The 25,872-nt window shown below is 39.7% G+C and overlaps 1 protein-coding gene across 1 annotated transcript in view; it reads right to left on the reverse strand.

The window, feature by feature from the left end:
• Nucleotides 1–720: 720 nt before the first annotated feature.
• Nucleotides 721–25,872, reverse strand: part of LOC124788585 (PR domain zinc finger protein 5-like) — a 54,796-nt gene continuing 29,644 nt past the window's right edge. Inside the window, exons 5-6 of the mRNA XM_047255859.1 lie at nt 23,726–23,840; nt 721–1,700 (exon numbers count right to left, since the gene is read on the reverse strand). Coding sequence (XP_047111815.1) covers nt 1,542–1,700; nt 23,726–23,840 — 274 coding nt within the window. The 3' untranslated portion in view covers nt 721–1,541. The remainder of the gene's footprint in view (nt 1,701–23,725; nt 23,841–25,872) is intronic.

Genomic DNA, 25,872 nt, shown 5'->3' on the forward strand with positions numbered 1-25,872 from the left:
ATGTCCCCAACTTTTCCACTTTATTTTTTTAAATTTATCTTTCTTTTCCATTTCACATTTTTTATGGTATCCTTAACAGTTTCATCAAAGTACTTGCATTTTTTATCACCTTTTCCTTCAGTCTCTCTCCGGTTTTTCCTCTACTGCTTCCTTTCAGTTCTTAATTGCACTATTCATTTCATGTCAAATTTCTGTTCCTCCTAATACATTTTTACTTCTTAATCAGCACTCCTATCATCTTTAGTTTAAATCTGGTGCAGTGCTTACCAATGTACTATCTTTGACCTCTCTCTTACACCTCCCTCTTCAGATTCATTTCCCCTAGCCCTCATAACTGGTGGGTCTCCCAAATCTTTTCCTGTTTTCCTTCTTGAGGAAGGAACTGACAGTTCCCAAAGCTACAAATAGTTACTTGTTTCTACTTTTAAATGTGTCTAAAAACTGGAATTTTGCCTCCTAAAGGTAAGCACTGGCGCCCACTCTGATTCCTCATAATTTTACAATTCCTTAAATACTGCAGTTATAACGTTGAAGATCAACAAGCACTTTTAGTTTCAGGATAAACAATATGGAGAAAAGTGCCAGTGGGGCTCTGAACTGTATAGCATATGTAAAATGGGAAAGGAAATAAAGGAACAACTAAGTTACATTTGAATTAGCAGATACAATTTCTAAACTTACTGACACTTCTGCTGTATATATAAACATACAGTACAGGCATCATGAAGATCACATTTTATTTGTGCATTACACAAACAATGCATAGACATACAATATGAAGTCTTTACCATAATATATTATTTGTGTTCTACTCATGAGAAGTCTCAATAAAACAGATTACTACCATTTTTGGCTTGACGTCTCTTTGACAGGATGACCATCAGGAGACTACATTTCTACATGAACAATTAATTATACTATGATTTGATTACATTTAAAATGATAAAAGGTACACTCTTGAATATGTGCTTCAGATAAAGTAATTTTAAATAAAAAGAGATTAAGGGCTATTTGATTAAACCAGTTGCACAATGGCTGTGATATGTGAGAGGTCACTTGATACCACTGGTACCAGATATTATACCTTTTGTCTGTCCATCTATAGCCACTTATAAAAACATAAAACAAAAGTTACATTTTCAACAAAGACGTCAACATGTGACGTATAATCATTCTTTGCTGAGGACCCATCACATTTATGCTAGATTCTATAAAGCATCCCCTCCATACACATATTTTCAATCAATAATGAGCAAGTACAATTATAAAGTATTTTGTTTTCTATTTTAAATCATTAACGGTTAAAATATCTATTTTTCATTATTCAGGAATAATTATATGTTGCCTATATTTTAAAACATATAGTGTGTTTCAATAATACAAACTGAACACGTGACATAAACACACAAATGGGATATATTACATATTTATATGCCTAATCAATCATTCTTTTTAAGCAATTACACCCATTGAATAAAAAATGCATCAGTAAAAAACTGTGAGCTGTAATTCAATCTCTACCTTCTGTCCCTTTCACTTTGTCACACTTTTTTCACTGAGTTTACTTTCTTTGTTTTACTCAATCGCTGACTAAGTGGTACGTTGCTCTCTGAATCACTTGAATCACAACTCGAACTAGATGATAGGTCCTCACTTGGTTCTTCTTTGATCACTTTGTTGTTAACACTGATCTTCAATTTCTGAAAGTGAGTATTTAATTTTAGCTTGAGAAATTCCCTTACTTTTTTCATAAAATATTTATAAATAGCATTCAGCAAAATTAAATTATCTCAGTTTTATGTTCCACTAGCTTCCCATTCTTGCAGCAAAAATGTAACATATCATGTAAGGAAGTCTTTCATACATGAATCCACATTTACATAATATTTATATAAATGAATTTTCAGAAAAACTGGGTAAGTTATCAGAAGTCTTGAGACAATAAAATACTTCACAGAGAAACAACACCAACACTTCGCAAGAATGTCATCTACATAAGATGGTTCCAACAAAAACTTTCCCAAGTACAATAAAATCCAAGCTTTCTTTGTTCTTCCTGAAAATTTGCCTCACACTTGTGAAAGAACACATACCTTTTATATTTAATTCATGGCATACTTGAGGGGAGACTGCTAATTTTGCAAAACAGGAGGTACTGAATTCAATCTGTAACCTTCAACAAATTACATGCAATGTCTCAAATGTATTTCAGTTAGAATGACTATTCGCAGATGACTGCAAACATCTGAACCTTCAATCCTGTAAAAGGATTGGTGCAAGGGGAAAGAGCATATATTCCACACAACTATGCAACATTCCCAAAATATTAAACGAATTGCACCACGTTGTTTTCTCTCGTGGTAAAACTTCAGCTCTGAAAGTATAATTAAATACTGACAACTGCTACATTCAACCTAAGCTTCTTTCCCAATGAAAAGATGCAAGCAAATACTGCACAACGGCCTTACAGAACACAGTCTGCAATGTAACAGCAGTTACATGAACTACTTGATTCACTATTTGAATTGTCTTTATGCTCCCTCCACAACTTGGACTTCAGAATACTCTACATGGTGTATGTGATACACAAACTCCTGAATTTTTTTCTTATTAACACTTCCTTGTCACATCTCTCTGCTCTTTCCATTTGTTCTTACTATGGTTCCCCTTTATCTCTTTTGGCACTCTTTTCCCCACCCTGTCCTCATTTTGCCTATGTTTCATTTTCCTGATAACCTTTCCAATTGTATCAGCTCAGCGACTGACCTATCTACTTCTCAAGACACCATAATCTTGTATCCAAGTTGTGAGGAACTTCTCAGTTACAAGTTCAGTATATACCCCTTTCCTTTTCCTCCCAAATCGTAGATTTTTTTAGGGGTGCTATAGCAACTGAGGTCGTAAGTGCCCACATCATAGCCTTAGAATACTAATAAGAAAAAGAAGTTAAGCCCAATTGACAGAAGGAAAGAGAGTTAAAAACAAGCACTTCCTCTTAGAGAAAGGTGCACAAAACATGCCACAGAGACAGTGGAAGTCTGAAACCAGATCAAATGTCCTTTTCTGTATTGCTACAATGGATAAAAAATAAAACGCAGCCAACAGCCCACACATAGTTAACTAAAACGGCCAATAATTCGGACAGCAAACATACACTAGAACATAAGTGGTTAAAAAAGGGCATTCAGTCAGCAAATGGCAAACCATCAAAGGTTGACGACAACAAGCACAAAGTGGTGTGGGATCACCCACCACTCAACAAATGGCAATGGCTAAAAAGACAGTGCCCAATACACAACCTAGTTAAAATGATCTCCTTGTGGCTAGATGTCAACAGGAGGTTGGCCAAGCTGCTGGGAGAGGTTTAACTTCCCTGAGCTTGTTCCTATGAAAAGAAGACCAGTGGTGATGCGAAAGTGACATCATCTGCTTACAGACGGAAACACAGAGAGCATCTGAAGGTATGGAAGAGCGAGCAGGCAGATGTAGAAGGACTGCAGCCTTGACAACAGCATCAGCAGCCTCATTTTCCATCACACTGACGTGACTGGGAAACCACATGAACATCACAGTGGATTCCTCAACAGTGAGAAAGTGGAAGCTTGGACCCATTGCACTGTTGGATAGACTATGCACAGCAGACAGATGCTCTGAAGAGCACAGAGACTCGGAGGATTTGACACAATTAAAAAGCCTGTGTTGCTGGATGTCCCAGATGGCCAGATAGAGGGTGCAGAGCTCTGTTGTAAATATTTAGTAGTGTTCTGGAAGCCTATACAGAATTTTTTTGGTGCCAATGACAAAGGCACACCTAACACCAATATCAGTCTCACTATCATCAGCGTACATGAAGGTGTTATCGCTAAAGTGAAGGCCAAGAAACTTACAGCGGTAGACTGAATCCGGGATAGTTTCCTTGAGAAGTGAATGAAGTCATGATGAATACGGACCAACAAACGAAGACAAGGCAGTGAAGGGTTCACACCCATTAGGAACATGGCAGGAGCAGCAGACAAAAGCAAACTCCAGGTGGCAACAGAGAAGAAGGGCGTGGCCCATACTGGCGGTTCAAGAGAGTCGTCAAGAAAGAGGGCAAAGGATGGGTGCATGGCAGACAAACGGCATGTGTACCCGCTGAGAAGAACATCATGCCAATGTAACTGATAGTTCAACAGCATCTGCAGACTCTCAACCGGGTTAGTGTAAAAGACGCCTATGGCTGCGATGGTGGATTGTATTAATACAGCGCAATATGAGCAGAAATGCAGATGAAAAAACAGAACACCCATAGTCTAGTAATGAGCAGACAAGGGACTGGTACAAATGGAGGAGGGTAGTCTGATCTGTTCCCCAGAAAGTACCACTTAGTATACATAGGACACTGAGGGACCAGATCCAGTGTGGACCAAGTAAGACATGTGGGAGGACCAAGGAAGTTTTCTATCAAGCATGAGCTTCATGAATTTCATAGCTTCGTGAACGGAAGAGTAACAGGCCCAAGATGTTAAGAAAGTGGAAGAAACCCAATGCGCTGCCAAAAATTCATACAAACAGTTTTGTCCTTGGAAAAGCAAAAGCCACTGTTGATGCTCCATGCGTAAAGATGACTAAGACATCGCTGAAGACACCGCTCAGGAGAGAAGTCAATTGAAAACTGCAATAGATGGCAAAATCATCAACGAAAAAGAAGCTGGAGTTGCTGGACAATTGGGATGAAATGAGAGCATGGTCTAGCTCTCTCATAGTAAAAAATAGTGAAGACGGCATTGTAGCAAAGAGCATCAGCAAAGCCTCCTCCACTCATTTCCAAAGGAGGAAGGCAGGGTGATTGTGGAGCTCAAAATCTCAACAAAATAGCAGCCCAAAGCATTGGAGATAGCCAAGAGTCCACAATGACATCACCTGCTACAATCAGGCTGGAAATTAAGAGTCTGGACCTTGGCTCAGAAAGCTGACAGTGGTTGTCCCACATGACAGAAGAGGGAGTGAAACTGTTAAAAGAACTAGTAAATGAAAACCAGCTAGCTTTTTTGCAGTGCCAAAGAATGTATGACACTAGCACACAACTGTTTACATCAAATACAGTTCAGTTCGTATAATGACAGTTGAAAACGCAGAGAGCATGTTTCCAATGTGTGAATTGCATTGTGGTGTGCCTCAGTCCACCAGGAGACCAGGACACAGTATGGTAAAGATGAAGTGGGAGGTATGGAACATTCTGCAGCAGTAAGGATAATCTTTGTTAGATACTCTTCCTCGTCATCACAACTGGGGAAATGGTCAGTACAAGTCGCCAGGGAGCAGTAAAGCCTCTAATTAGCCTTAAAAAGCCGCCAATTGGGTTTACACTCAGATGGGGTAGGAGTCATCAAACGGATAACGCACGGGAAATGGTCGCTTGAGCACGTGTCAGAGAGAACAGGTAAGCGGGGCAGTGCAGGATGAGAGGTCCAAATGGGAATATGTGTGCGTAGAGTCTGGAAAGAATATGGGTGCTCCAGTGTTAGGGCAGATGAGGTTTAGTTGATTGAGATGTTCAGCCTAGATAGCACCTCTCTGATACTTTCTGAAGAGCCCCAAAGATGATGTGCATGTTAAAATCACCGAAAAGCAGAAAGTGGTAAAGGAGTTGACAAATAAGCTGGGGAAATCTGCCCTGGTGACAGTGAAGACAGGAGCATGTAGCCGTTACAAAGAAAAATGGTGAAGCGAGGAAGGAAAATGTAGACTGCAACAGCTTGCAGCCAGTTGTTCAGTCAGGTGGTTTGGCTATGGATGTGATCCCCATGAGATGGAATGCCGTTTTCACGGGGAAGGTCAAAGCAGACCAGACCGAAATGCAATTTTGTATCTTGAAGGTGGAAAATAATCAGACATTATGATTCCAAGAGCAGCCGGAATTCCTCCTTGTTTGATCTAACACCGCACACATTCCATTGGAGAAGAGTCATAATGGAGAATGGGGGGAAGGGAACAAATATAGGTTAGTCACCTCAATGGCCACAGATTGGCAGCCTTCGAAGACCCAATGCCACAGGGCACAGAGGCTGGAGGCTCTTGTTCCATGATATCTACAGAGGCTTTGGTATTGTCCCTGGGTTGGCCTGCGAATTTCAGGGCAGAAAAACTGTAGGTGCTTTGCACCGGCGAAATGAAGGTTAGCCGGGTGAGGGTATCATGCGGCAACACTATTGAAGAGGATCTCCTAGCCGGGGAAGGAGAAGACTGTTTGCCTTTATTTGATTTCATAGGGATTTATGGTTGGCAGACAAAGTCTTAGATGGTTGTTGGCTGGAGGGCACATAAAGAGTCCTCGCAGGAATATTCCTTTTGTCCTTCCCAGCCTGCCAGTTGTGCAGCAGGTGGTTTTGTCACCGGGGACAAACATTTGGTGGCTTGTTGCGCAGCTGTACGAGGAGATGAGGATGCTACCGTGATACTAGACAATTTTACAAATGAAGTGCTGAATTGGAGGTTACAAGTCTGAGTGCCACGACGTTCGTGGAGTGAGGCACAGCAAGAATGTAGCAACTACTGTATGGTGAAATGCAAGGCTTGCAATTATCCAACAACTTGCGGACAACACGTTAAGGTACTTTTTCCTTCACCCAGGTCTCCTAGATGGCTCACTCATCGAGATACAAGGGACATTCAAGTGATGAGGCAGCACATAGCATTACAACTGATAAAGCAGGGAGACAGAGGCAGGCGATCGCCCTGGAGTGCATCCCTACCACAAGTAACACATAACAAGTAACACATTGTGTTTCAACATGCCGCGTAAGTGTGGTTGTAACACTGACACTGGTAGCAAAGCATTGGGTTTGAAATGTACGGCAAGACCGTAATGACGCTGTAGTCTGCTCTGATCTTCATTGGAAGCAGTAGTCCAATAAACTTCAAAAAAAAAGAGTGCGTGTAAGCAATAAGGTGCATCAACTTTCTTCATTACCCAATGGACTGCATTGATGCCTGATCAGAGAGGTAATTTGGATTTCTTTCTTGGTCAGACCATCAAGCAGCCATGTCTAAATAACTCCACGTGAAGAATTCAGCATTTGACAGGCCTTCACACGAACAGAATAGCCATGGAGAAGTGAAGCTGTAAGCAGTTGTTAGGCTTGAAAATCACCATTGGTCTCCAGAAGCAAAGTCCCATTATGTAAGCAAGAGCAGGATTTCACAGGGCCTGCAATTGCACTGACACCTTTCCGAGTAATAAATGGATTAACCATAGCAAAAGACTGACCTTTCCCTGATATTTCCCCGATTTCCAGACAAGTTTAAGCATTTTTCCCTGACAAATTTTGTGATCTCAAAGGTGAGTAAAAACATAAGTTGACAAAAAAATGTAGGTACATCTGTATTTCTAAATGTGTGAGCAAAAATCTTAAGTGCTAACATCAACATCTTTTGTAATGAACTGTACTTAGATGGAGAAAGCAAGCCAAAAGATATATGTGTTTCATTAAGATAACTGTTGTTATTTTATTTCAATAAAACGAAACGCATTTGGTGACAAAAATATGCATTTCCTTGAAATCGCAAGACAGAATTAAAATACCTTTACTGATTTTAGAAATAAACTCAGAGAAAAGTAGGCCTCTTGAAAGAAATGTATAAGGCAGGGAAGATTTGTGTAAACCAACACTATAGGTGACCACCAATATAATGTTGGTTTACTATGTTCATTATTGTCTGTTATTACCCACTGTGTTATGTCTGTCATTTTACTGGTATTGTGTTTCCGCATGGTTAGCTGAGTGGTAACGTGTTTCAGACATGTCCGAAAGAACAGATACCATCTTAGTATATATATACTTAAGGCTCACCGGCCACTTGACCATCTTCTTCTTCTGTGCGAACGCACAAACAGTGCCCGAACTCTTACGGTAATCAGCAACGCGCTCCGAGTAATGAGTATAATGGGCGGGGGCACTACGAATGTAGTGCGGGACAATATGCTGAGAATGTGGGTTTTGCGGGAGGCGTGCCAGAGATAAATCCCTGAGTCGCGCTGTCCTCTGTGTCCTTGGTACTCAGATGGATAGAGCGTCTGCCTTGTAAGCAGGAGATCCTGGGTTCGAGACCTGGTCGGGGCACACATTTTCATCTGTCCCCGTTGACGTATGTTAATGCCTGTAAGCAGCTAAGGGTGTTCATTTCATTGTAAAAAAATGTTTATTTAGCACATTAGAGCTTCATTGCTATAAACTGTTTAACAGTGTAGAATTTATACAATAGTAAAATCTGTTTTATTTCGTCTTTCATTTCAAATTTTTGGTATGACTGATTTCTTGTAGCTAGGTGATTGTAGATATTGATTCCTATGGACTTTACTTTGTTTTCACATAATTTTGCATTGGTAGTAATAAATAACATTTGTTATACAGAAGGCTACTGACATTTCTGTGACACAAGATAGTTTATATATACAGAGGGTGAGAAATAATGGTGCACCTGGCGTTCGGCATGCGTTCCTCATCCAAATTCAAGACAAAAGGAACTAAATTGACAGTTGTAAAGGTAATATTCGGAGTACCACAGGAAAGAGTGATAGGACCGTTGCTGTTCATAATACATACAAATGATTTAGTAGAAAGTGTCAGATGTTCTTTAAGGCTATTCGCAGATGATACAGTTATTTATACCAAAGTAGCAACACCAGAGTAACAATGTGCAGAACAACCGCCGGCCACAGTGGCCGTGTGGTTCCAGGCGCTCCAGTCCGGATCCGCGCTGTTGCTACGGTCGCAGGTTCAAATCCTGCCTCGGGCATGGGTGTATGTGATGTCCTTAGGTCAGTTAGTTTTAAGTAGTTCTAAGTTCAAGGGGACTGATGACCACAGTAGTTAAGTCCCATAGTGCTCGGAACCATTTGAACCATTTTGCAGAACAACCTGCAGAGAATTGATGAATGGTGCATACTCCGGCAGTTGACCCTGAACGTAAATAAATGTAACATATTGTGCTTGCATAGGAAAAGAAATCCGCTACTGTACAGCTACACTATTGATGAGAAACAGCTGGAGACAGTGTCTGCCGTAAAATATGTAGGCGTAACTATCCTGAGCGACCTTAAGTGGGATGACCGTAAAGAACAGGTAGTGGGAAAAGCAGATCCAAGATTCAGATCCATCGGAAGAATCTTACGGAAATGTAACTCACCCACGAAGGAAGTGGTTTATAAAGTGCTTGTTTGTGCAATTCATGAGTATTGTTTATCTATCTGTGATCCCTATCAGGTGGAACTGATAGAAGAGAGAGAGGAGATCCAATGAAGAGCGGCGCGTTTCGTCATGAGATCGTTTAGCTGGCGAGAGAGCGTAACAGAGATGATAAACAGACTCCACTGGCAGACTGGCAGATGTTACAAGAGAAACACTGTGCATCACAGAAAGATTTACTACTGAAATTTCGGGACAGCACTTTTCAGGAGGAGTCAGACAACATATTACTTCTAAATGATTAATGGAAAATCTCATATAAAGATGTGAAACAAATACTAACAAAGAGATAGAGGGGCTGGCCAGTACTTACCTCAGCTCAGTACAGCCAATAGATACACATAAAACAGAACTGAAAATTTTTCAGTTCTGTTTTATTTCCTGAACTGAAAATTTTTCAGTTCTGTTTTATGTGTAACATATTACTTCCCCCCATATACATCTCGTGTATTGACCACGAGGAAAAAAATTCAAGAAGTTAGAGCCAATACAGAGACTTACCGACAATCATTCTTCCCACACAGTATTCGCGATTGGAACAGGGTTGGAGGGATCAGATAGTGGTACCGAAAGTACCCTCCACCACACACCATTAGGTGGCTTGTGGAGTATGATGTAGATGTAGATGAGAAGTGTATCTAGCCAAACCTAATCCCACCAATAGGTGTAATAGAAATGTTATTTTAAAAACAAAGCTCTGGCAATGTTGTAACTCTGTGCAGCACAACCAAGAACAGGTAGCATAAACTCTGTACTATGCTGGAGCTGTCCCATTAGCTCAATGACACAAGGTAATGCCACAGAAACAGATACACAGACTCACACTTCATTCAAATAGCTACACACATTCAGTCAAAAACTGTGATGGTGCACCATCATGCTGTAACCACAGCTGTCATCAATCAAAGTGGAATGTTTTCTAATATGTCAAGCAGAATATTGCAAAGCAATGTACAATACAGGGGTGCATTCAACTTATCCAGCAATAGGTAAGGGTGCAAAAGCAATCCTCCCACTATTCCGGCCCACACATTTATGTTAAAGCATGCCTGGAAGCCACAGCCATGGGTGACATGTGGGTAGTGTTCCGACCAATAATGACTGCTGCAGAGGCTGAAAATACCATCTACATCTACATCCATACTCCGCAAGCCACCTGACGGTGTGTGGCGGAGGGTACCCTGAGTACCTTTACTGGTTCTCCCTTCTATTCCAGTCTCGTATTATTCCCGAAAAGAAGGATTGTTGGTATGCTTCTGTGTGGGCTCTTACTCTCTCTGATTTTATCCTCATGGTCTCTTCGCAAGATATATGTAGGAGGGAGCAATATACTGCTTGACTCCTCGGTGAAGGTATGTTCTCGAAACTTTAACAAAAGCCCGTACCGAGCTACTGAGCGTCTCTCCTGCAGAGTCTTCCACCGGAGTTAATCTATCATCTCCGTAACGCTTTCGCAATTACTGAATGATCCTGTAACGAAGCGCGCTGCTCTCCGTTGGATCTTCTCTATCTCTTCTATCAACCCTATCTGGTACGGATCCCACACTGCTGAGCAGTATTCAGCAGTGGGCAAACAAGTGTACTGTAATCTACTTCCTTTGTTTTCGGATTGCATTTCCTTAGGATTCTTCCAATGAATCTCAGTCTGGCATCTGCTTTACCAACAGTCAACTTTATATGATCATTCCATTTTAAATCACTCCTAATGCGTACTCCCAGATAATTTATGGAATTAACTGCTTCCAGTTTCTGACCTGCTATTTTGTAGCTAAATGATAAGGCATCTATCTTTCTATATATTCGCAGCACATTACACTTGTCTACATTGAGATTGAATTGCCATTCCCTGCACCATGCGTCAATTCGCTGCAGATCCTCCTGCATTTCAGTACAATTTTCCATTGTTACAACCTCTTGATACACCACAGCATCATCTCCAAAAAACCTCAGTGAACTTCCGATGTCATCCACAAGGTCATTTATGTATATTGTGAATAGCAACGGTCCTATGACACTCCCCTGCGGCACACCTGAAATCACTCTTACTTCGGAAGACTTCTCTCCATTGAGAATGACATGTTGCGTTCTGTTATCTAGGAACTCTTCAATCCAATCACACAATTGGTCTGACAGTCCATATGCTCTTACTTTGTTCATTAAACGACTGTGGGGAACTGTATCGAACGCCTTGCGGAAGTCAAGAAACACGGCATCTACCTGTGAACCCGTGTCTATGGCCCTCCGAGTCTCGTGGACGAATAGCGTGAGCTGGGTTTCACACGACCGTCTTTTTCGAAACCCATGCTGATTCCTACAGAGTAGATTTCTAGTCTCCAGAAAAGTCATTATACTCGAACATAATACGTGTTCCTCATTATACTCGAACACAATACGTGTTCCTTCATGAGTGAGGCTAAATTTGTTAGTCGATATCACATTATTTATAAAATGTTCGTTATTTTCTACTTGGTGCAAAAGCCATTCACAAAGCTGTACTCATCAAATGCAATCTTCTGGCCGCTGGTGTTGAATTAATGTGTGATGATGTGGAAGCAATGTGTCTAGTCCTGGGACGACCTCTGTCCACTACGTGTGGATGAAGATTACCGGATTCCTGAAGGTGTTGCTCCAGACGGCAAAACGTACTCTTATCAGGATGGTGCCTTTGAAGGTACTGTGCAGTATACACACAAGCAGCAGCAGCAGCAGCAGCTTGGTTATCGGATGCGCCCGGCGCCAAGATCATATTGGTGTAGTGCTCTGTTTCACTAGTACACGAGCTTCACCAAAATCAATCTGTTTGCCTCACTCATCCTGGTGTTCTGCTGCCACTGACTCAGTGTGTATCTTTCGTGTTCAGATATCTGGGTGCTGATGGGTTGCCCCACCTCACCTACATACACTAATCCACTTTCACACCTGATTTCATAAACTTCAGCAGCATGTAGTTTGTCAACTGCATCTTTCATTGCGCAAAGAACATCTTTTATTCTGTTGCTGCTTCAGAAAATCGGCTTGATGCCCGCTCAACGGAGAATTTTGCCCACCCGTTCAGTGACACCTTGAACATATGGTAATGGAGCAATGTTTTGTGCTTCTTCTACTCTCCTTTCATTCTTTGTTGCCATAGTTTTATCTATTTTTCCCATCCCATAACCACTGGCACCAAAAATGGACTTTAGTTTTGTAGTTCACCCTTCAGATGTCCCTTATCGCTGATCCTATGAGCTCTCTTGGTTAAAGCGTGCAGAGTGGATTTCTTCTGTGAAGGGTGATGATGAGAGAAGGCATGTAGATACGTGTCAGTACTCGCTGGCTTCCTATATACTCTTATGACCCATTTTACCATCAGACGTTCTGTAAACTTGTAAACATGTCAAGAAATGGCACCACCTCAATCCTTTCTATCTCCATAATGAATTGGATTCTGTGTGCTGCTGGTGAGGTGTTGGTGCAAATTTTGTAGCTCTTCCTCTCCATTTGGCCAGATAATGGCGTCATTAACATATTGGAGCCAACATTCTGGGCATAATGGTGCGGACTGGAGAGCTGTTTCCTCAAATGCTTCTGTGAAGATGTCTGCTGCAATAGGTGAGTGAAGGGAGCCTGTAGCTACACCACCTGTCCATCCATAGAACTGCCCTTTCCTCCTGAAATAGGTGGTTTTTTAACAGTTGCACAGTAGCTCGCAGATATAGGGTGTCATGCATTCCTCTAAAATGCTCATGGTGTCTTGTACTGCCACATTTGTGAATATAGACATCACATCAAAGCTAACCATCAAGTTTGTGGCTGATATACACTTTTATTTTAAAAGTTCTACAAAATGGGTGGAGTCCTTAACATACAAATTTGTGTGGCTCACCAAAAGTCAGAGATTTGGAGCCATTTCATTGCTGGACTGTACATCGGTGAACTGATGGTACTCACAAACGGTCATAAAGGAGAGGTCTCTTTATGGACCTTCGGTTTATTGACTGTGACTATGGCCGCGGAAGCCTAAGTTTATAATTGATAGGACCAGTTATGGTTGTGCACTATGCAGTTAGTAGACACATGCTTCCAGTTTAATGGATCTCACTGTCATGTGATAGGCTACTGTCATGTGACAAAATGATGTCTTGCTTATAAATGTAAAAAAAGAACCTGGTATGTGCCTATACTTAGTGCTTACCGCTGTAATTTAGAAATGGTGTGCGTTTAAGAACTATTTCCCCATAAAATCAGACCATGTCTTCATCAGTTGTATCTCTTACTGATTACAGTAATAAACCTATTTTACAAAGCTTTTTCAGAAACAACTCTATATGCAAGTTCAAGTCTAGTGTATCACTGACATTCAGTTCAAAAAGTTGGTTTTCTGCACCATACAATTGTTATTTCCACCAATTTTTGTTTTAATCAGTAAACTGCTTGTCTCAAATCAAAATTGTGTATGAGAATTATTTTCCTAGGCTATTTCTTGTAGTATGACCTCACCGTCTCTTGTCAATATATCTGTACTGACTGCAAATTATAGAGAACTAGTTTTGGGGATGTGCTGTGGAAATCTAGCTGATTGTGAACAGTGTAAAGAGGACAGGAACAAGAACAGAGCACTGCGGGAAACCACATGTTGTACTGGGTGTATTTGAGTCCAAGAATGTAGCTTCCTTGTTGTTGTTGTTGTTGTTGTTGTTGTTGTGGTCTTCAGTCCTGAGACTGGTTTGATGCAGCTCTCCATGGTACCCTATCCTGTGCAAGCTTCTTCATCTCCCAGTACTTGCTGTAACCTACATCCTTCTGAATCTGCTTAGTGTATTCATCTCTTGGTCTCCCTCTACGATTTTTACCCTCCACGCTGCCCTCCAATGCAAAATTTGTGAACCCTTGATGCCACAGAACATGTCCTACCAACCGATCCATTCTTCTAGTCAAGTTGTGCCACAAGCTCCTCTTCTCCCCAATTCTATTCAATACCTCCTCATTAGTTATGTGATCTACCCATCTAATCTTCAGCATTCTTCTGTAGCACCACATTTCGAAAGCTTCTATTCTCTTCTTGTCTAAACTCTTTATCATCCACGTTTCACTTCCATACATGGCTACACTCCATACAAATACTTTCAGAAACGACTTCCTGACACTTAAAATCTATACTCAATGTTAACAAATTTCTCTTCTTCCGAAATGCTTTCCTTGCCATTGCCAGTCTACATTTTATCATCATCAGTTATTTTGCTCCCCAAATAGCAAAACTCCTTTACTACTTTAAGTGTCTCATTTCCTAATCTACTTCCCTCAGCATCACCCGACTTAATTCGACTACATTCCATTATCCTCATTTTGCTTTTGTTAACGTTCATCTTATATGCTTCTTTCAAGACACAGTCCATTCCGTTCAACTGCTCTTCCAAGTCCTTTGCTGTCTCTGACAGAATTACAATGTCATCGGCAAACCTCAAAGTTTTTATTTCTTCTCCATGGATTTCAATACCTACTCCGAATTTTTCTTTTGTTTCCTTTACTGCTTGTTCAATATACAGATTGAATAACATCGGGGAGAGGCTACAACCCTGTTTCACTCCCTTCCCAACCACTGCTTCCCTTTAATGCCCCTCGACTCTTATTACTGCGATCCGGTTTCTGTACAAATTGCAAATAGCCTTTTGCTCCATGTATTTTACCCCTGCTACCCTCAGAATTTGAAAGAGTATTCCAGTCAACATTTTCAAAAGCTTTCTCTTAGTCTACAAATGCTAGAAACGAAGGTTTGCCTTTCCTTAATCTATCTTCTAATATAAGTGTAGGGTCTGTATTGCCTCAGTTGTTCCAATATTTCTACGGAATCCAAACTGATCTTCCTCGAGATCGGCTTCTACTAGTTTTTCCATTCGTCTGTAAAGAACTCGTGTTAGTATTTTGCAGCTGTGACTTATTAAACTGATAGTTCAGTAATTTTCACATCTGTCAACACCTGCTTTCTTTGGGATTGGAATTATTATATTCTTCTTGAAGTCTGGGGGTATTTCGCCTGTCTCATACATCTTGCTCACCAGATGGTAGAGTTTTGTCAGGACTGGCTCTCCCAAGGCGGCCAGTAGTTCTAATGGAATGTTGTCTACTGCCGGGGCATTGTTTCGACTCAGGTCATTCAGTGCTCTGTCAAACTCTTCAAGGAGTATCGTATCTCCCATTTCATCTTCATCTACATCCCCTTCCATTTCCATAATATTGTCCTCCAGTACATCGCCCTTGTACAGACCCTCTATATACTCCTTCCACCTTTCTGCTTTCCCTTCTTTGCTTAGAACTGGGTTTCCATCTGAGCTCTTGATATTCATACAAGTGGTTCTCTTCTCTCCAAAGATCTCTCTAATTTTCCTGTAGGCAGCATCTATCTTACCCCTAGTGAGATAAACCTCTGCATCCCTACATTTGTCCTCTAGCCATCCCTGCTTAGCCATTTTGCACTTCCTGTCGATCTCAGTTTTGAGACGTTTGTATTCCTTTTTGCCTGTTTCATTTACTGCATTTTTATATTTTCTCCTTTCATCAATTAAATTCAATATTTCTTCTGTTACCCAAGGATTTCTACTAGCCCTCGTCTTTTTACCTACTTGATCCTCTGCTGCCTTCACTACTTCATCCCTCAGAACTACCCATTCTTCTTCTACTGTACTTCTTTCACCCATTCCTGTCAATTGTTCCCTTATGCTCTCCCTGAAACTCTGTACAACCTCTGGTTCTTTCAGTTTATCCAGGTCCCATCTCCTTAAATTCCCACCTTTTTGCAGTTTCTTCAGTTTTAATCTACAGTTCATAACCAATAGATTGTGGTCAGAGTCCACATCTGCCCCTGGAAATGTCTTACAATTTAAAACCTGGTTCCTAAATCTCTGTCTTACCATTATACAATCTATCTGATACCTTCTAGTATCTCCAGGATTCTTCCATGTATACAACCTTCTTTTATGATTCTTGAACCCAGTGTTAGCTATGATTAAGTTATGCTCTGTGCAAAATTCTACCAGACGGCTTCCTTTTTCATTTCTTACCCCCAATCCATATTCACCTACTATGTTTTCTTCTCTCCCTTTTCCTACTCTCGAATTCCAGTCACCCATGACTATTAAATTTTCATCTCCCTTCACTACCTGAATAATTTATTGTGTCTCAACATACATTTCATCAATGTCTTCATCATCTGCATAGCTAGTTGGCATATAAACTTGTACTACTGTAGTAGGCGTGTGCTTCGTGTCTATCTTGGCCACAGGATCCTTAGAGATCCTGATTTCAAGAAACTGTCTGCTATTTTCTGGTGGTTCCTAAACCATTTGTGAGCAGCATCTCCAGCTTCGTATGTCTCAAGATTTTTAAAGAGTCTAGTACATCTAAAACACAGGTGGGCAACCTGAGGCCCAAGGGCCAGATCCGGTCTGCGATTAATTTCAATCCGGCCTCTGGACAATACTCGCGGGTAGAGAACAAGGTGCTCTCACACTGTACTCCGCCCGCAATGCATTTTCAGGTATTCCTGCCAACGCACGGCTAGGTTCGGCACAGGTTTCCAGCTCATGATGTAAACCAGTGGAAGTCTTGCGTAAGGACTTCGTCAGACAGAACGCAGCCTGGTGACACATCTCAAGCTGTGGCAGACGGCCAGTGTTTGCAAGGCAAGAGACACCACAGAGGCAAGAGCTGGCCTCAGCGACTGACTGTTACTACGTCAGCTGTCACTGTGGAAGTGGCTGATACCTCATTAGCACCTTGCATGTGTAGCACAGTACAGAGATTCCTCCAATTGCTGCTGCAACACAGCAGTCAAGTGTGCATGTTATTTATGACCTACATATGTGCTACACTTTGATAGAGAGTAAATACTTGCTCTCTGTTGTCACTTTGCGTGCGAAGTTCTGTTTCTTAATTTCGTGCAAGCGTCTCTGTGCATTGAGTTTATTCACAAAATGTCTGGTGTTAAAAAGAAGAAAATTAGATGCTGGATGTCGTCAATTCCAGGAGAAATGGACTGAGGGTTACTTCTTCACGAAGTACAATAGTAAACCTGTTTGCTTGTTGTGTAGCGAACCATTATCTGTGGTGAAAGAATATAACAAGAAAAGGCATTTTTCTACGAAATGTACTGCTCAACAACAGCTTAATGCGCAACTGTGAGAAGACCAAATTAAGTTACTAATTTCAAATTTGGACAAGCACAATTTGGTTAAAGCTACTTCCATAGTAAGCAAAAACTTTGGAAAGTCAGTAAAGCCCTTTTCTGAAGGTGAATTCGTGAAGGAGTGCATCTTGGACATTGCAGATGTACGAGGGCTATCCACAAAGTACATTACGTTTTGGAATTAAAAATAAATAAAGTATTGGAAATTTTTTTTATTATATACAGATGAAAGCCACACTTAAATACTACTTTTCTACGTAGTTGCCATTTAAATTAAGGCACTTATTGTAGCGATGGACGAGCTTGGAAATTCCTTCGTCGTAAAATTCGGCCGCCTGCGCCTTCAACCACGTGGTTACCTCTTCTTTTGGGACAGAAAAGGTGTGATTTTTGTGGATTTCCTGGAAAGAGGCACTACAATAAACTCTCAAAGGTATTGCCAAACTCTGCACAACCTCAGAAGAGCAATACAAAACAAGCACAGGGGAAAGTTGGGCTCAAAGATCTTGCTGATTCACGACAACGCCCGGGCCCACACGGCAAATGCCACTCGTGAAGTTCTCGAATCTTTTAAGTGGGAGTTGTTTCCTCATCCGCCGTACAGTGCCGACCTGGCACCAAGTGACTTCCACTTATTCCCAGCAATGAAGAAGTGGTTGGCTATGCAGCGTTTTGATGACGACGCGCAGCTTCAAGAAAAGGTAACCACATGGTTGAAGGCGCAGGCGGCTGAATTTTACGACGAAGGAATTTCCAAGCTCGTCCATCGCTACAATAAGTGCCTTAATTTAAATGGTAACTATGTAGAAAAGTAGTATTTAAGTGTGGCTTTCATCTGTATATAATTTAAAAAAATTCCAATACTTCATTTATTTTTAATTCCAAAACGTAATGTACTTTGTGGATAGCCCTCGTACTACGTCCTGATAAAAAAAAAAGTGTTTGAACAAATAAGTTTGTCGCGAGGAACAGTGGTTCGACGAACATTAAAAAAAAGTTTGTGTAATCGTGCTGCCACATTCAAACCATTTTCCACTGCTTTGGATGAGAGCACTAATTTGTCAGACCCAGCCCAGTTAGCGATTTTTGTTCATGGCGTAGATGTGGACTTCAAAATAACAGAAGGATTATTAGCATTACAGCCAATAAAAGAAACCATTAGTAGTGAAGATATTTTTTGCGAAGTTGAAAAAAATCATCAAAAGTTCAGCCTGCAACGGACTCAACTCGCTGGAGTTTGTTCCGATGGAGCACCTGTGATGGTCGGTCCATGAAAGATTTTATCGACAGTGCAGTATATTGACGAAGAAAGTTTGACAATTCTTCACTGCTTTTTCCCCAACAAAATTTGTGTGCTAAGTCAATTAAAATGAAACATGTCAAGGACGTGGTTACCACAAGCATCAATTTTTAAGTCCCACACACTAAAATCACCACCAGTTCAAACAGTATTTGGACAACTTATGCTCTGAATGTGAAAATTTAGCTTACCATTGCAAAATAAGAAAGCTGAGTATGGACAAAATACTAAAATGTTTTTATGATCTTCAACAAGAAATAGCAGATTTTATGGCTATCCAAGGGAAACCATTGGCTGAAATAAATGATCCCCAATGGATTTGTGATTTAGCATTTCTATTTGACATCACAGCTCACTTAAATGACTTAAATTACAAACTCCAGAAACAAGGGCAGTTAATTCACAAATTATGCAGCCATCTGAAAGCTTTTCAGACAAAGATGCACTTGTGGTAAATGCAGATGAGAGCTGGAAACTGTTACCACTTTCCTACAGTATATAACTCATGAAAATGTTGATTATGTTACTTATGCTGATGAGCTGAAATCCTTATTGGCACAATTTATCACAAGGTTTTCTGATTTCCGGACTCCAGACAGCACGTTCGCTATATTTGCTAACCCAATGATTTGTGAGATAGAAAAGGCCCTGAAAGATCTTCAAATGGAATTTTTTGAACTTCACGAAGATTTGTCTTTAAACTCTAAATTTGAAGAAGTAAACCTGGTTGAATTTTATAAAACTTACTTGATTGAAGAGAAATATCTGCAGCTGAGATCATTTGCAAAAAGGAAAATTTGTCTTTTTGGAAGCACATACAGGTGTAACTTTTTTCTCTTATGAAAACAATTAAATGCAACAAACATACAAGGTTAACAGAAGACAACCTGGAAATTACCTTAAGACTCATTATCAGTGACATAAAACCAGATATCAACAATCTTGTGTTAAAAATTCGAACTCGGAGCTCACATTAATCTGCTGTTGGATAATCAATAATCAATAAACCACTGGAAATGAAATGATTGTATGGCATTGTTGGCCACAAGGCCCCATCCAGGGAGTCCAGCCACCCTTTTGCAAGCCCTTTTTAGGTGACACCACATCGGCAACTTGCGAGTCAATGATGATGAAGGACAAACAATACCCAGTCTCCTGCTGGGAATCAAACCAGGACCCCCTGCATGGTAGGCAATAAACCACTATAAATACATTTATTAAGTGTAACTTTTCAGCTTTCCTAATGGTTGATGCCAAAATTTGTGTGTTCAGTGTACTGGATGTAGACAAAGTTCCATGTTTCACATGGGTTTCTGTGCAATCACATGATCTTGAAAAATTTTATTTTGGATTATGAGTTATTACAATGAATTGTAAGGAACCAAGACTCAGAGTTCAAGTACAGCACAAAAATAAATACAATCATGTGAAGACGGGGTGCCGTGTATTGCCACAGTAACAGATGGCAAAATTCCGCCTTATTCACTGGGCAAGCTGCTGTCAAGCTAGGTGAGTTACCTTTTGGCTGTATGGCCTAGTTTTTGTATGTCACAATGTATGATGATATTCATGTTCTCTTGAAAAGGTTAGGGGTGAGTCCAAATATATTTATTTGCAAACTTGCATGTCACAGATGTTTTCGAACTTGTGCATTACAGGCGCTGCTATCGTGTCACATGAGTACTGTCTTCTTATTGACTGTACAGTCTGTAAAACCTCTTCTGTCATTGGTGTGAGCAGTTTTGGCCTTTTTCATGCACTGTAAACAACATACAATTTGTGTGTACCATTTAGTAATGATACAAATTTCACATAGAAGTCAGAGGCCATCATACGTTCAATACTATTGTCAATACGTCAATATAATGATTGTGTGTGGGGCCATCCAAAGTATTCTCAATATTACCAACACGTACTGAGTATGTGATGAAAATTATTATCAATTTCGCAAATCGCCATTCTGTTCATGTGTTTACAGTTCCTTCTTGTATAAACATTAGTCATTAATTCTTGTCTGTTGTCGACGTATTAGAACACTGCAGCTGTTGAAATTGTGAGTAATTTATAATGAATTACCTGCAACCAGTTACTTCTATAGGAATTTATTTCTCCGTAACGACATTTCAAGATGCCTGGCATCCCATCTTCACATAGTTTCATTTATTTACATATCATGAGCATAGTTTCTTTACTAACAGTATTGCACAATTTTCCAATTGAAGTTTTAAGGCAGCTTTTGCGAAAAGTCATAGATAATGACACATTGTTTACAATGGGCAAATAAATGAAAACATGAAGACTGGGTGAATATAAACTTACATATAACAATGCTATTTTCGAAATATAATTTGTTGGCGTGGCTTGTTTGGAAAGGAGTGCCATTCATATCGGCCTGTTATCCCGAAAACATTAACATCACAGACCCATTACTTTTGGCTTTACATGTTAGAAGCATTGCTGTCACATCATGTGACAATGTGGCCCGCAAGCTGAAATATGAATGTGGATCCAGCCTGCGAGCCACCAAAGGTTGCCCATGTCTGGTCTAACATGTCAAATACTTTTTGCTGATGAAGGAATGTGTCTAATGCTCATTGCACGAGATCTATTAAACCTCAGCTTTTGTCAAGAAACCATGGCCACCAGTAGTGGATGCTTTTTTTGTGTAACTGATGTTGTGCGGTTGGAATATTGTTTGTTTTTTATAAAGTACTACATTGTGACAGTAGCAGCAGATTCAAACATCTTGGTAAAGACATAAGACTTGCCGTGTCTGTGAATTTGTTTTTATTTTCCACCTTCTGAAATAGTGGTATATTTATTACTGTTTCAAATTAGGCTGGATTTCGTGTTCTTTCCTCAAACTATGGATTTTCAATATTGGAAAGAGCTTACTGGATGTACTGCAAACATTTCTGTAGTAAACAAACACATACTGTATCATGCTCATCAGAGTTTACATTTTTTCCTTACAATATTTTATGTTTCTGTAGCTATCAACAGAGATGTGAAACAGGTATCCAAAGGAGTATATGCTGTGGGAAGAGTGAGTCTAGCGTGATATTTGCCACAATGATATGTGTCATCATAGAAAGCAAAACACAAAGAATAGACAGTCCTCCAACAGTGACTGATTAGTGTTGCTGCACAGTGGTAGCAGATAGCATGGAGCTTGCTGGTGCACAAAAGAGGGTTTATAGAAACAAACACTACACTGTTTTACAAAGGCATATTGAAAGTAAGAGTGTCCCAGGCTGTAGCAGTACTGCAGTGGAATGACTTGCTCTCATTCAGGCTCTAATGCAGTCAATAATAACAGATGCCAAAAGATTGGTTAACATTCTTTTGGCATCTGTATCTGCATCTCCATCTACTTAGATATTCTGCAAGCCACCGTACAGTGCATGGCACATGGTACCCAGTACAACTACTAGTCATTTCCATTCCTGTTCCACTCACAAGTAGAGCAAGGGAATAACAACCATCTATGTGCCTCCATACGAGCCCTAATTTCTTGTACCTTATCTTCGTGGTCCTTATGCACAATGCATGTTGGCAACAGTAGAATCATGTGGCAGTCAGCTTCAAATGCCTGTTCTCTCACTCTCTCTATCACTCTATATTTGGTGAAGATCATGTCACTGGAGATGGGGGAGGCAATGGACACCAGGACATCACCCATGAAGAATAATAAAATAATTACTCCTTGTAAACATAATGGAACTAAAAAAATAAAACTGTAAATAGGCCACCTTGGTCACAGTCAACAACTAGTCAATTGTAATGTTATGTATTTAAGGCTCATCAATATAATTATTTTAAAGAAGCATTTGCAGAAATCTCTATTGGTTATTACAAACAGTTTTCTTCATTGCGCCTGTGTTAAGAATTTTATGCTGGAACATGTGTGAGCACATGATGCTGTATTTCTACATACAGATCTAAGAAAAATCTACAGATGTATGAATGCAAAAGTTATTTTTATCGAAATAGGTTGCTTACACAATTAATATCATTACACAGACTTAAACTTTGATATATTTGTTGTAAGGTGAAAACAATTCTTCATCATCATCACTATTGAGGACCATATCTCTCCTCGCAGTATCAGAGGGAGAATGACTTAAGTAAAGACTGTCTTTGTAGTCAGTGAAAACAGAGCCATAAATTGTAGCCACCCTTAAATGTACCACTGAAAGTAAGCTATTTTGCTATTCAGGAGTTATAAAATTTTTGATCTCCTATAAGAATTTCTGGAAAAAAAAAAAATTGTTGAAAACAAGTATAAATGAAGGTAAGTATAGCTGCACCTTTTGAGTGTGTGCTACTGAAACATTATAGTAGTAAACTAATAATGCACATTCCACATGACATTATATGACACACATAACTACATGAATGGATGCAAACAGAATGGAATTTCAGCAAGAGCACCGTACCACCGCAAACTTCAAAACAGGGATTAATTTTGCTTTGTTCTACAAAGCTATACCTTGCAAGGCTTTGTAAGGACATTCATCCACATCTGTAAACTTAGAACATCAGACAGAAAGAAAGATAAATTAATATCCATACATTTTCCATGTTGCTAAAAATGTTAACTTTCTATGGGTGATTTTGTATCTGACTATACACAATAAAAATTACAGAAATCAGGAAACTGAGTAATGAGTGGAAAAATAGGACATATCAACATCTTATGAGATGATTAAAACACTAAAAAAAAATGCATGCAGTATCATTTAGTTCAACATGATGCATGCACCTGAATTTCAAAGTTTCATCTAAATCTTCGTAACAGAAGGCAATCAATGACCACTTCCAATATAAAGTGAAACTTAGTGTGCATTTTGAATAACTTACAAATAGTTTCTTTCAGAATATGTTCACAATATTTCCAAGTTAACATTGTACCTGTTTTAAAAAAATGAGCTAGCATAATAATCTTCGTACACTAAACTAATAAACAAGTGAGCATTTGCCCATAAAGTCATAGCTAACACTGAAAGTTAAGTTAATTGAATGCCTGATATTTACCTTCTTTGGCATCTGAGATGACTTAGGCCTCCTGTAAGTAGGGATGAATTTTTCCGCAGTTGACTGAACCCGTCGAATATCAAAGTCCTGATCCACACGACTCACAGTCTGTAACCTGTTTTCCAAAATGTGTCACTTAAAAGGAACTTGTAGTATGTTATGAAATTTGATATTATTAATCAGGCATTAATAATAGCGATAATACTATAAAGCAAACAAGGAATATTATGAGCAGCACCAAACACTAACTACTAGATACAACCAAGCTGCAATATTGAAAGGATGAGCACAGAGCATTGTTATTTGACTGGAGGCTCTATGTGCAACAGGGACTCCTACAATGAACAAGGCCAAAGAAAAATACTGAAAAAAATTCTGGATCCCATCAACGAAAACAACTACTGAAGGCAACAGAATCACAAGCTGTACATGGAGAAGATTACATGACAACTCAGAAAAGGAGAATTGCCTTTCATGGCCACATGACATGAATGAGACTTGGAAGGAAACCTAAAAGGACACTAACCCAATTTCAATATAAGAAAACCAAATGGACATGATTTCCAGAAGTTGAAATAGATCTTTGAGAACTGGAAATTTCTGCTAAAGCTACCCATGGACATAATCCACTTAAGAAGCGTCTAAAAACACATAGAGGGTTCTGGGGAAAGCTGGAGCTGAAGACTGGGAAGGCACGGACCCAAGAGATAAAAGAACATCACCAGAAATGAATGAAGGAACAATAGGTGGCAATGAAAGCTCGGGAAAAGAAGCAGTTGAATTGGTGTCATCCCTAGCTGGCTGAAATGACGAAGACGGCAATAATTAATATATGTAACTGATCTGTTACCATTTATGGCTAGTTTGTGCTCTTCTCTTGAAGTGTTTTTGGTTAAGGATGTCCATACAAAGGTAAAAGTTACAGAGAGGACCCTTGCATTTTTTGTAGTTGATGTGCAATATATGATACAAAACAGGGCAGAAAATGAGCATTCCATATGCTTTTAGGTTCCCTATGTTAGTCGCTCAAGTACTTCTTAACCAATAGAACCCAATATGTTGTTCTTGACAGCGAGTGTTCATCAGAGATAAGGATATCATCAGGAGTGCCCCAGGGAACTGTGATAGGATCCCTGTTATTTTTCTACATACAGAAATGATTTGGTGGGCAAAGTATGCAGTAGTCTGCAGCTTTTTCCTGATGGTACTGTGGTGTATAGGAAGGTGTTGTCATTGGGTGAATGTAGGAGGATACAAGATGACAAAATTTCTAATTGGTGTGGTGAATGGCAATTAGCTCTAAATGTAGAAAAATGTAAGTTACTGCATATGACAGAGTCACATTGATTAAATACCTATGTGTAAGATTGCAAATCAATATAAAGCAAACCGTGTATAGGACACTAATGCAAGCCATTGTTGAGTATTGTTCGAGTGTTTGGATTCCGTACCAAGTCATATTAAATAAAGACATCGAAGCAATTCAGAGGCGCGCTGCTACATTTGTTACCAATAGGTCTGAACAATAAGCAAGTATTACTGAGATGCTGTGGTAACTGAGACAGGAATGACTGGAGGGAAGACAACATTCTTTTCGAGAAGCACTACTGAGAAAATTTAGAGAACTGCCATTTGACACTGACTGCAGAATGATTCTTCTGCCGCCAAAAGTACATTATCATGAAGATAAGATTACAGAGATTAGGATTTGTTCAGGGGTATACAGACAGAAGTTTTTCCCTCACTCTACTTGTGATTACAACAGCAAAGAAAATGACTCCACCATGCATCATACAGTAGTTTGCAGAGAATATATGTGTAGATGTAGAAAATGAAAGTACAGTAACACATGTAACCACTACCTATGAAAAAATATTTCAAAAATGTATAAATTTTCTTCATGACTACTTTGCTAATGACATTCTGTGAAAACGAAAAAAAGGGTGCAAAAACCAATCTGTAAAAATGCACTGTCACTAGCAACTTAATTTTCAGGAAAGCAATTGAGACAAACCAAACAAAATGCACACTTTACTTTTATGCCTACAATACATAAACAACTATAAAATTTGTACTACACTGTACAGAAATAAATTTGATCAACAGAAGATGACACATAGGTGCTGAAACATGTCTGGGTGAATAAA

The sequence above is a fragment of the Schistocerca piceifrons genome, chromosome 1, assembly GCF_021461385.2.
Source record: "Schistocerca piceifrons isolate TAMUIC-IGC-003096 chromosome 1, iqSchPice1.1, whole genome shotgun sequence".
Lineage (NCBI taxonomy): Eukaryota > Metazoa > Arthropoda > Insecta > Orthoptera > Acrididae > Schistocerca > Schistocerca piceifrons.